This window comes from Chinchilla lanigera, unplaced genomic scaffold, assembly GCF_000276665.1.
Source record: "Chinchilla lanigera isolate Chin_1 unplaced genomic scaffold, ChiLan1.0 scaffold00059, whole genome shotgun sequence".
Taxonomy (NCBI): Eukaryota; Metazoa; Chordata; class Mammalia; order Rodentia; family Chinchillidae; genus Chinchilla; species Chinchilla lanigera.
This window is the reverse complement of record NW_004955460.1, coordinates 10,964,180-10,976,784: the sequence shown is the minus strand read 5'-3', so window position 1 is coordinate 10,976,784 and position 12,605 is coordinate 10,964,180. Positions and strand designations below refer to the sequence as shown.

At 55.3% G+C, this 12,605-nt stretch overlaps 1 protein-coding gene across 2 annotated transcripts in view; it reads right to left on the bottom strand.

Annotated features, from left to right (window-relative positions):
* Radil (Ras association and DIL domains) overlaps positions 1-12,605 on the bottom strand; it is an 83,426-nt gene that overhangs the window by 13,585 nt on the left and 57,236 nt on the right. Inside the window, exons 1-4 of one of the 2 annotated variants that reach the window (XM_005397849.2) lie at positions 11,110-12,277; positions 10,109-10,356; positions 8,808-9,437; positions 6,588-6,625 (exon numbers count right to left, since the gene is read on the bottom strand). In XM_005397849.2, coding sequence (XP_005397906.1) covers positions 6,588-6,625; positions 8,808-9,437; positions 10,109-10,356; positions 11,110-11,215 — 1,022 coding nt within the window. In that variant the 5' untranslated portion in view covers positions 11,216-12,277. Of the gene's footprint in view, positions 1-6,587; positions 6,626-8,807; positions 9,438-10,108; positions 10,357-11,109; positions 12,278-12,605 lie in introns of those variants that run through there. The other variant, XM_013521246.1, reaches the window with a different exon arrangement.

Here is a 12,605-nt window from a genome sequence, read left to right as displayed (position 1 = left end):
AGCCCACCCCACCCAAGCCCATCAGGCGCAAGGGGCAAAAGCAGGCCTGAAGGGAAAGGAGGCCACGAAGGCCTGGAGCTGGTTTGCTGAAACTGAGCGAGGGAGAGAGGGAGGGAGGGAGGGAGTGAAAGATTCCCAGGGCAGCGAGGTGTCAGCAGGGCCTCGGCTCTGGGGGGCGGGGTTTCCTACGACAGTGTCTGTGTGTCACTTTTGTCTTCACAGCAAGCACACGGTCCTGCCATAGTCCTGTCGGAGGACCACGTGGGAAGAGGACAGTGCGGAGGAGCTCACCTGCAGGGGAGGAGGGCTGGACGGTAGCGAGAGTGGATGGGCCGAGGGGCCTGGGGAGATGCCGGCATGAGGACCAGAGAGGGAATCACTGTGTGGACAAGCAGCCCAGGAGAGCCAACGCTGACCAGAGAGAAGAGGGGGCAAAGGCAGAGGGACAGAGTGGACAGGGGTCTCCTGGGGACATGGACGGAGGCAGAGAGGAGACAGATGGAGGCCAGGCAGAGCTTGGGAAGGACAGCCACCAGGCAAGGACAGGGACAGAAGACAGGCAAGAGCACCTCAGGGACACTGAACAGAGGAGGACGGTGTCCCACACCCAGTGGCATATGAGGACATGGCCAAGAGGAGCAGACACTTCCTGGGTCCTTGCTCAGACCACAGGTGGCAGGGTTAATGGGCAGGGGTGGAGGGCACCAGGCTGCAGAGTTTGGGGACAAGGCACACGGAGAACAGAGGCAGCAATGCGACACGAGGCGCAGAATGGAGGCGGGCAGTGGGGAGTGAGGCAAGGCAGCCACTCAAGACAGAGAGTGTTGCTTCCTTCTTCCTGGAGCAGAAGAGGCAGCTGTCTGTGACAGCAAAGCGAAGGTGCCACAATAAGAGGGAGACTCGGTACTGCAGGGGGGCCTGCCAGGCAGAACGGGTAGAGGCGCCGTGGCAGGGCGCGACCCACCCCACACGGAGCCTGCACCCCGTCACGTGAAGCAATCTCACCCCAGGCGGGGCCTCCATGAGCCGTCTGGTCTTCGGGACGCCTGTCTTGTGTGCAGGCCACTGCCTGGTTGTGGGTGCCCTGTGGTACCCAGCATGCCCACTGTGTAATCTTCCCAAATTCCAGAATATTCTGAAGCCCAATACACCCAGCCCAAAGGCTTGGGATGAAGGATTCCAAGCCTCTGTGTGCACACACAGGAATTATTTATTACACAAATGGAGCATGATAGTGTACACCTATAATCCCAGCTCTGTAGGAATTTAGCCAGACTCTGTTTCAAAATTAATAAAAAAAACTTTAAAATGCTGGGTTGCAGCTCAGTGCAGAGGCCATGGGTTCAATCCCCCATATTGCCAAAAACACTTCTGAATATTTGCCACTTTGCCAGAATACTGAACATGAACTGCTGGGTGCCCCTGGGGACTGGGGCAGGGAGAGCAGCCCTGCAGCCCCGCAGAGGCAGGAGGGCAACATGCGCAGCAGCACGAAGGCAGCTCACGTGACACTTCGCAACAAGGTAAGGCGCTAAGGGCAACGGAAGCACATCTTCAAGGGCCGAAAGAGTGTGTCCCAGCACCACGTCCAAGGGGCAGCCACCGGCGGGGCACCAAGAGACCCCGGTGACTCGGTCACACAGGGAGGACAATCCACACAGGGACTAAGAGATAATGATAGGGAGTACGGCACCAGGGAGCAGAAGCACTTGGGTGAGTGAGAAGAAGCACAGAGCATAAATCCAAACACAAACAGGATGGCGGGGCACCCGGGGCTGCAGAGAAGGCAGCGCTCACATGGCAGCACAGGCACTGGAGCGACAGCCAGGACAGGGTGGGCCGAGCCCGCTCAGATCTACTGTTCAAGCAAGAAGGGAGCTCAGTATTTTAGGAGGAACCCTGAATCCACAGGGGGAGTGTCTAAAACCCCATGCGATGGGGAAATATGGAAGACACAGGAGAGGCATGGTAAACAGAAGCAAAGCACAGACAGTGCGGATTCCGATACACCAGTAACTGCAATCAAAACAAATGGACCAAGCTTTTCCATGAACAAAGATAAGCAGGCTGGACAAACAACTGCTTTCAAAAAATAAAAAGGACATAAAAAGGCTGAAAGTAAAGGCTTTCCGAAAGGATTTACCAGGCAAACAGTAAATAAATGAAGGGAAGGAGTATTAACACGCGGGGGAGGGAGGCTAGGGCAGTAAGAATTATAGGAAAAAAGGACAGGGCTTTAAAAGAAACAGTTTTAAAGGATACTCTTAAAGCTGTACCAGCCTTGCTGCAAAGTAGTGACAAAAATAAAACAAAATAAGATGAACTTTTAAGAGAAGTTGACAAATCCACAATAATAAGGGACATGGTAACATTTTCTCCAAAGGGGAGCTTAAACAGAACCCCCCAAAAGTTAATGGAGTTAAACAAATAATAAACTTGATCTCATAAACATACCCTGGACTCGAGACAAAAAGAAGTACAAATAGAATGCTCACAACATTGATCACAAACTAGCCAGTAAAGGAGTCACAACAGCAAAACCCCAAAATCTTCCAAAACACATCTTCCTATCAAAAGGTAACAAGATGAAAAGTAAAAACATGGCGGCAGAAACCACATGCACTCAGAAGCTCAAAAAACTTGCAAAACAATTCATGAATCAAAGAAGAAATTACAACTGAAACTATACAAAAATAAGGGAATAAAGAGGCCCCTGGGAATAGAAATAAAAAAGTGAACAGAAAAAAATGAACCTGCTTCCTTAAAACAGCTAATAGGCCAATCCTGAGGAAGGAAACTCAGAGATGGCAGAAAAAGAGAAAAAAGGTAGAAACACAACAGGAATTAAATGAAATAAAACTACAAATATATTGAGATGAAAAGCTGTAAGAAAATATAACACTTTTATCTCAGTAACTTTTGCAGGAAAATAAAAGTTACCAAAGAAGAAACAGAAAAGTAAACCAATCATTAAAGAATTGGCTTCAGGTAGGCATGGTGGCACACATCTGTAATACTGGCACTCAGGAGGCTGAGACAGGAGTGTTGCTGTGAGTTCGAGGCCAGCCTGGGATATAAAGTGAGTTGAAGGTCAGCTTGAACTGCATAGTGAGACCCTGTCTCAAAAAGACCAAAAACAAAAAAAAAAAGAATTGGCTCCAGTCCTCACAGCCTAGTTGAACAAGCCGAGATGCAGGTTCTGGCCTCTGAGAGCTATGCAGAGGACTGCAGCACTCATTCTGTGAGCCTGTCACTGAGCCAGAACAGGATGATGCACAAACATTCACGGGGTGATCACAGTACGCAGTGCATTAAACAAAATAAATTCATCGCAGTAAAAAGACACATTGCCATGAATCCCCCTCAAAATACCCTTCAAACACACTTATCCCATTGTGCTTGCCACTTTCTGAAGTAGTTCTGGAAATCCACTTTCCTGAAAGTCTTTACAAGGTGTGATCAAATATGCGGTGCATGCTGCTGCCCAGGGCCATCCAAAGGAAAGGCGGCTCGGAAAACATGACAGTGAGTCCTCACCCACCTTGTTCACAGGATCTGGCACCATGTGACTTCTGGCTCCTCCCCAAAGCCAGACGACCTCGAAAAGGAAACGCTCTGAATTGACTCAGGACATGAAGGCAGCCACAACAGCACAACTAAAGACTTCCAGAAGTGCTGCAGAAAATGGCCAGAACAATGAGATAAGAGGGATCAAAATGAGGGGAGGGCTCTGAGGGGAACTACAGTAACGTCAAAGTGTCTTTATTGTAATACACTGAAGTGTTCAAAACATTCACCGTGCGTTTTGATCACAACTCTCAGACTCACAGACTAATTTCACCGGTAATTCAGATGGGACACTCCTAATTAAAACACCAACTGCAGACACCACTACTCACGAGGGAAATACAAGTCATTCAAAGCTATGAGGCCGTGTTGCCTGGTGCCTACGGGGAAGGCTCTTCTCAAAACCACGGGGACACAGGTGCCGGATGACGGGAGCCCTGGGCTTGGATTGGGGAATAAGCACAGCCACGGGGGAAACTTCAGAAGAGTCTCGACAACTACACCTAGAGCCAGCGGGCGCGGTGGCACAGCCTGTGACCCCAGCGCTCTGGGAGGCTGACCAGGACGATCACAAGTTCAAGCCCGGCCTGGATACCACCTTTGCGGCTTAGTGAGACCCTGTCTCAACATAAAAATGCGGAAGGGCTGCGGATGTAGCTCAGTGTGAAACCCCAGCACAGGAGGAAGAGGCCATAGAGCTGCTGTAGGTACGGCAGTCCCCCTCCTGCATAGACCCACAGGAGACGCCATCAGAATGAGGGCACGGTGACTGCACTGCCACGTTCACAGCAGCACCACTCACAACCACCCAGATGCAGAGCAAACCGGGTGCCCAGCAGTGAATGGACAGATGAAGAACACGCGGCACGCACGGACCACTTACAGCAGTCAGCTACACAGAGGAGGAAGATCTGCCCTCCCACCCTGCGGATGAGCCCAGAGGAGGTGTGCACATAAGTGAGGTGCAGAAAGACCTCGGCTGGATGCGGAAGCTAAGAGGCTGACCACCTAGAAGTGGGGGTAGCATAGTGGGAACCAGGGCTGGAGCAGGGAATAGGGCAAGAGGTCTATTGTAAGAGGCTCGGCCTGTGGGTGATAGCAATACTAACATCGTAGGCTTGGAGGCTGTGGAGCGGGCAGGTGTTAAATGTTATCTGCACAAGATGCCAATCAGAGTTGGTCATTCCACACTGTAGCCCATGCTGTACACAACATATACATGGAATTTCACCTGCTGACTAACCCTCCACCCCATCAGCAGATCACAGCGTTCCATGCAGAGCAGTCAGCAGTCACCAAGGGCTTCGCGCAGGAGCACAGCAACCCCAGGGAGAGTCGGGGGAAGAACGCAAAGACCCCAGATGCAGAGAGTGTTAAGGGAAATTCCATGGTCATTTGCATGTATGTGATAAAAAAGAAACACGCAGACACAGAAATCTGAAGGGAATATGGCAAAATGTGAATGACGATGGGCCCAGGTATGGGTTCCTGGTGACTGGTACTCTCTGCATGGTTCTGTTTTGGAAGTGATTCATTATTTTAAAAAGGAAAAGGGAAAAAACTAAATGCGGTGAGCCTGCCTCAGGGCTGGAAACCAGAACGTGTTTGGGCCCTAACAACGAACGACTGGAAACACAGCAAAAGCAGGCAGCTGCAGAAGGGAAGACCTGGCTCTTCCTGCTGGGGGAAGCTGGGTCCTGCACAGGCGCCAGGACAGAAGGTTCCAGTCTTATGCACCTGCCCCTTTGGGAGCAGGAGGAGGGCTGGGGGTGCTCCCACCACTGCTGCCTCCTTGGTCCCAGAACTAGGGCTGTCCTGGTGCAGAGTAGGGACAGCGTCCCTTTAGAGGCCCCGCATCCACACTGGGTCCTGTCCCGCCAAGTTCCCTCACACAGAAACTCTGCGGGACGCAGGCGCCACCCGGTACCTATGGTACCTATGGTCTGGCTCCTCCCTGCCCGCCACCATCCTTCATTAATGTCCTTTTGTGCCAGTGCTGCCTCTGGGGCTGGTTTCTGCAGAGTCCTGTCCCATCCTGCTGAGAGGCAGCACCTGGGACCACCCCCCGAGCCTGGGACCCTAGAGCCCCTGACACTGACAGCAGTATTCAGATATCACCCTGCCTCCTGACACTGACAGGCGCCTGAGAGAGATCTATTGCTAAGGTGTCCTGAGCTAGAGTCCACCTGGTCAACGAGGACAGCAGGCTCCAGCCCAGTGTCTGCCAGAGGCCTCCTCTGAGGGCCCTGCAAGCCTACTTTGGAAGCGGACGGTGACTCCAGCACGGGAAGCGAGCACATGTGCACCACAGACCCCAGCCCCTCCCTCCCTCCCTCCCGGCAGCCACCTTCACCAGCCTTCAGTGTGTCATCTGCAGGTGCGGCTCCTGGATGGGTGGCTTCACTGAGAACCCAGGTTCGTATGTGTGTGCAAAGAATCATGAGGCAGGCTTTTGGGGGACTTTTCAACAGCCTGTTAGTTTCCACGACACTGCACAAGCAGGTGTGTGCAGCTCACAGCCTCCCACACTATTTGTCCCCAGTGTAAACACTTGACACTGCTGTCCTTACAAGCCACCCCAGGGAGAGCAATTCCCGCAGTGTCCACACAGCGGGCACATCTGCCAGATAATCCAGACAGCCCTGCCACACGCCTCTGGCAGTGGAGGGTAGATAGGGCCCTTCCATGGGGCAGGCGCTGGTGAGGGCAACACTCTGCCCCGGAGCCTGGGGCCTGCACTTTCCTGGGGGCACAGGACAGGCCACTTCAACCCAGCCACCAGGGCCAGGGGCCCAGGAGGCTCCCCAACAACCTTGCCCACATGGTCCTAAGGATGCTCTTCTAGGGAATTTCCCACCCAGAACTTGGGGATGCAGGGAGAGGAGGGAAATGGACTCAGAGACAGCAACACAGGGGTGAGGTTGGGGCTGACCCCAAGGTGACTACAGGCTCTTAGGGTCCGGGTTCCCCGGGAAATGGGAATTCAGTAAGAAGCGGAACAGTAACACACTCATACTTACAGTTGGGCCTGCTTCTCCGCTAGTTCTTTGGTTTTCTCCTACAATTATAAAGGGAAAAAAAAATGAGAAAAAGGAGGAATATACACAGGGACACATCCAGATACACATTATTCCATCTCTGTGAGAAGCGCGTCACACTGTTCACTCAGCCCTGCTGTGCTATTTATCGTAAGCTCCGGTGGAAAGCACATTTTCCAGGGACTTCGACGTCTTCCTATCCGTTCCTGACTGTGACCTGAGCATTTCCTCCAATAGAAGCAGCCCACAGCCCTCTGGCTCACAGAACAACTAGCCATTGAAAACCAGCAGGGACGGGACAAACATTTCCCAAACACTAGAATGAACGGGATACTATCACTCTCCACTGTTACACTTAGTATTTACATATTCAAACGCCAGCCATAAGAATAACAAGCGGGTGTATACATGCTTGAATATTTATAAATCTATTTAAACTTTTCAACAGGGACTCCAGCTTAACCAACATTTTCCGCACTGTACCCCTGATAAAGAAACTGTGCTTGCTCTCGGAGCACGTCAGAATCTGCTGAATGGAACCTCAGAGGCTGCTGTTCTCCTGCCCCGTTGCTGTAAGACGCTGTGCGCATCGCCTTGCTGCTGGGCAGATATAAGGAGACGCGAGAGTGGGGATAAGAGCTGTCTATGCTCAGGAAGCAAAGCGAGTGAGTGAACTTTACAGGGGTGCCCAGTGGGCAGCACTCTGGGGCCCAGGGAGCCCTGGACTCAGATGCTTGTGGCCACCAGCTTGAGGGCTCGAATAAGCAGCTCCCGTCGGCCAGCCTCAGTTTCCAGGCCTGTGACACGGGGCAGGGGCCCAGGTGCGCAGTGGTGGCAGACAGGATCACAGTGGTGCTGGTGGGCAACGCTCAGAACCAGATGAGACTTGCTCCTCCGCCTGCCACCACATGCCTTGGCAAGCGACTTGGGCCCTCCTGGCCTCAGTATCCCAGCTGTGACGTGGGTCACGGCATCCATCCCATCAGCGTGGCTCGGAGAATTAATTAGATCTGAGAGCATCTAGCTCACTAGTAAGTGCCAGGCACAGAACACACCCAGGAAATGGTCATGACGTGAAAATTCACAACTTTTAACCGTCAAGTCATTCTTGGTCACAGCAGCCGCGAAGCAGGCAGTTCCCATGCTGCAGACATTCCAGCCTGACACAAACGAACGGACAGGGCCACACTATGGCAGACCCCATATCAAGTACCAACCCCGGGGCCCCAGGAGATGTGGTCTGAGTACCCCTAATGCCTATGGATCACCCACACAAACCTTGGGATGGGACAACCTGTCTGGCTTTTGTTTTTTAAAAGTTTCAAACATTTTAAACATAGATATAAAATATGAAATCAATCAGGTTCCTATAAAGGTCTCCCTTTTGCAACCATACCCAGGATAAATACAACCAGAATCAGCAAAGGTCTCTGAACAATCCTGAGCAACGATAAGCCACCCTTGGGGTCCCTGGGAGTTGAGTTCCCAAGAGGACAAGGACTGGCAGGGAGGCCGAGGCCAGGGCTCCCTGGGCTGCCTGCTCCAGCACTCACCCTGCCCAACCGGGTGGCACTGCCAGTGCCTCCCCCCAGGGCAAAGCCTAGTGTGTATCTGGAGGAGGGTGGAGCCTCTCGTGGGTGGAAGCCAGGGATGCTGCTCTCTGCCCCACACGGTCCCGGAGAGGTCCTCCAGGGAGGAATTCTCTGCCCACAGGTCCATGGCGCCCCAGCGATGGGCTCCAAGAGACCCCGGCCAGGTACAGAGCATGGCCCTGGACAAAGCCACCCAGCCCAGCACCGTCAACCACAGCTGACAAAGGCCTATAGTGCTGACAGCTCGGGAGATAGAAAATGCAGGGTGCCATGCCTGCCAACAAGCACCTGTGAGAGCTCCCTGAAGTGCCCAGGCTCCAGCACACCTCACTGGGACATGTGGCGGCATCAGGCGGCCTGGACTTGGAGGAGGGATACAGGCCAGAGTGCAAGAGTGAGGGGGACCCTGAAGGGCCAGACCTCCCTGGAGGCAGCCTGAAATGTCAAACTACTACTGTTGCGAGCTGGGAGGTGGACAGGTGGGGAAGGCCAGCCCTCTACCCACTCTGGAACCACTGTGTGGCATTGAAAGGGGTCGGGTCATATGCCCAGGGCAAGCAGATACAGCTGGCGGACCTGCTGCACAGGGCACCCCAGCTGTGTTACTCACCCAAACTGTGTCGCGGATCTTCCTGGCAATCTTGAGCAGCAGCCGCCCGAAGGTGCCGGGCTCGAAGTGCGTGGCTGAGTGCTGGATGCAGAGGCAGAGGAGGAAAGCGGGCGTCAGCTTGTAGTCATCACCCCCTGGCTCAATCAGCGTCATGATCCTCTGCAGCAGTGCGTCCTCCACATCAGGCTCAAACTCCAGGAGCAGCTGCCGCCGCCTGGGAAGAGCAGCCAGCGAGCAGGAGGCGGCACCGCGGGCCCGGAGCGCAGCACCACATGTCCTGCAGCTCTGTGGTGGCCGCAGGTGGGCTAGGGCCCCGGTGGGCAGCAGCTGGGTCTGTGCAGGGTCCTTGAAGAGCAGCAGGTAGTAGAGGCCCAGGGAGAGCAGGTCACCGTGCCGAAGCACCACAGCACCCCGGCCCACTGTGGAGAAGTTGACGGCCACAGGCGCCCCAGCGATGGGCTCCAGCACCAGCCTGGCCGCCTCAGGGCTGCCGTCTGGGGCCGGGCACCGGCGGATGGTACAGTGCAGGGGCAGGATGTCAGGGGCTGCCAGGCTGATGCTTGGCTTGCTGGAGGGCGTGCGCTGGCCCACTGTGTGCCGCTCCCGGTTGAGCACGTACACTAGGCTGTCCTAGAAGCAGAAGCACAACTCAGGGGGATGCCGCTCTGTGATACCACACAGGCGAGGACAGGACAGAATGGATGTCCCAGACTCTGCGGCTGGGACTGCTGTCTGAGGCCAGCAGCAGCACCAACCCGTCCCTGGTTGCCTCAGCCTGTGCCCGCACTCGGCAGGCCCGGCCTAGGTCAGCCTCTGAGGGCACCCACACAGAGTGTATGGGCATCTTCACCACGCAGCTGCCACAGGTGTCTCCTGAGGCTGGAGTCCAGCAGCTAACCCAGCGGAGTGGGAAAGGATGAAGGGACAGGGGACAAGGCTGGACAGCAAGTCACACAGCAGCAATGCCACACAGCAGGAGATGGCTAAGGCCAGCTCAAGCCCAGGCACAAGACAGAACAGCAAAAAATGGCTCTGGCTGGTGGGGGCAGTGTAGCCTTACCCAGAAAAATGTCACCACCAAGTAGTGATTTGGCGGCCACCGTCACGAGGACAAGGAGCGGGCTGGTCCATCCCCCGCCCTGGGAACCTGCACGCACCCTTCCTGGAAGGCCTGAGAAGCAGTGTGGAGGTCGGACAGCTCTCCACAAGGGCCTGGGGCCAGGTCGGTGCCCCTTCTCCTGCTGCCCCTGCTCCCCCCACCTCCACCTCTTCCTCCCAGCCACAACCCTGGGGCTGCTCACATGTTGCTGGCTGTAGCCCTGCAGGAGCAGCAGGTGCGGGGCCTGGAACAGGGAGCAGCGCATGGCGTCCCGGGCCGGCTCTTCAGGGCCCTGGGCAGCCTCGGGCAGGGCGGCGGACGGGCTCAGGCTGGTTTCGCTGACTGTGCGACGCAGTCGGGGTGGAGGGGAGCTGCCAGCAGCCCCTGGGACCAGGCCCGGGGTTCCCTTGGCACGGATCCGCTGCAGCCTCCGGGCCTGGGCGTTTATCCCTGAAACAGGATCAATGCAGGTACAGGGCCAGAGGTCTGTGGCCACTGTGACCGGGTCCTACTGAATTCGTGTCTCACTAAGCCACCCCTGACGCCTGTCATTGCTCTGACAAAGCAGGTCCGGAGGACAAGGGCTCCCCGCCGGCCATGCCCTTTGAAAGGGAAGGCAGCACCTTAGTACTGCTGAGGCAGCCCCAGAAAAGCTGCTCCCAGGGCAGTCACAGAGCAGGCAGCCCAAATGGCACATCCTGTGGCTCAGATGGAACCACACTTGCCCTATAGGAGCCCAGTGACACTCTCAGCTTGCACCATGGCCCTGGGCGCCAAACCCACCACTCTCCCCACCGCAGCATCAGCCCGTCAGGTCAGCATGCCACCCAAGAGCCTGTTCATCTATCTGCGTGCTCCTCCAGGCCCAACTATGCATCAGGCTAGATTCCCCAGGAGAGGGGTGCTCTGACTGGATGAGATAGAGCCGATCGGCCGCTGTCCTCCCCTCACTTCAAAAGGAGGACCCAGCCAACCTGCTGTGTCACCGTGCTGGTCAGCTTCTGTGACAGCACATCTGCCACTTCCCCAAGACCACCCTGGACACTACCAGGCCAGAGGGCACACACCAATGCACACAGAGAAATGTACCCACACACGTGCACACACACACACACACACACCCTGCACTGGACATGCACCACATTCAGAGGCACAAACATAAACACACGCACACACGTCCACAGGGAGGGGAATAACACATACCCCATAAAAGAGTTAAAACCTCATGCTCACAAATGCAGGAAAAGCTCTCTAGACTGCTGCTGCTAAGAAGGCTGACAGGCAGGATGGACGGAACCCCAGAGACCATTCACTGTTCCCAGCTGACCCCGGTACTTTCTTCCCTGAACGCTCTGCCGAGTCCCCTCCACGCAGCCTTGTCTCCATCTGTGGCATCCTGTCCTCCAGCCATTCCAAACAAAAGCAGACAAAAGCCAAAAAGGAGGCCAGCGTGCAGCCGGCAGAGCTGCCTTACTAGAGCCAGAGCCTCAGCTGAGCTCTGCCCTTCCCTGAAGAAGGCCAAGCCGCCTGCGCATCTGCAGTCTGCAGGGGGCCGGGGCTGCAGGAGGAGCCGGCCAGCCACAAAGCTGGGCTGGCAATGCTCCTGCAGCAGATGCCCCGCAGGTAGGACTGCAGTCCCCGCCCGGTGTCACCCCACAGCTCAGTCTCGCTGCACTACCATGGAGCAACATGAGAAAGGAGAAAAGAACAGTCCAAACGACGCCCCAGGTAGCATCCAAGCACATAGGCCAGCAGCCTCCCCTCTCGGATTGCCAGGGCTCGCAGAGGGCCCAAGGTGCAGGCCACGCCTCCTGGGACTGCTGCCTCACGTGGGAGGCCCCCAGCCACCTTGAGCCTGCTCCTCTAGGCAGAGACCATACTCGCCCCAGATGACCCCTCCAAGGCCTGCCTGCAGGTCAGAGCCAGGGCGATGGCTGGGCGACTCCCCGGTCCCCTTCCTTACTCTAGGTGGGCTCCCGTGAGTGGAAGCTGGAGGGTGAGGCCTTTGCTTGAGACCATGGCAGCATCGTCCACTGGCAATGCCAGTATGGCCAGTACCACAGGCAGCATGGATGTCCACCTGAGCTTGCCGCCCTCTCCCTCCTCTGTTGTGGTTTGTATCTAGATGTCCCCCCAAAGCATCTTGCACTCACAGATGTGGCTTCTGGGAGGCGGCTGGATCATGGGCGTGTGATACTGGATTATGGGTGTGATACTGGATTAGTCCACCTGATTGGTTAATGGGAACACCCAACCTGGATGCAGGTGGCATCAACAAATAGGCTTATAGCCAGGATGGGATAAAAGGGAAAAGAAAGCTATTTCCTACTTCTGGTCCGCCCTGTCATAAACTGTTTCTCCTCTGCCGTGTCCCTCTGCCTTGCTTTGGAATCAGCTGACTATGGACTGAAACCTCTGCAAACTGTGAGACAAAATAAACTTCTCCTCCTTTAACTTGTGGGTTAGGTATTTTGTCCCAGCAACAAGGAGGTAACTAAGACATGATCCCTTTCCCTCTGTGCGACAGCCAAGAAGACACTATACACATGCGCACACATGTGGGTAGACCCTGCACCAGGACACCCCACAGAACTGCCACCCAAGGAGCCCTTCCCAGGAGCACTACAGCAAGGGAGGCAGACTCTGAGTGAAGAGCAGGACAGACACAAAGTCTCTACTAGCTTACAGGCTTAAAAGCA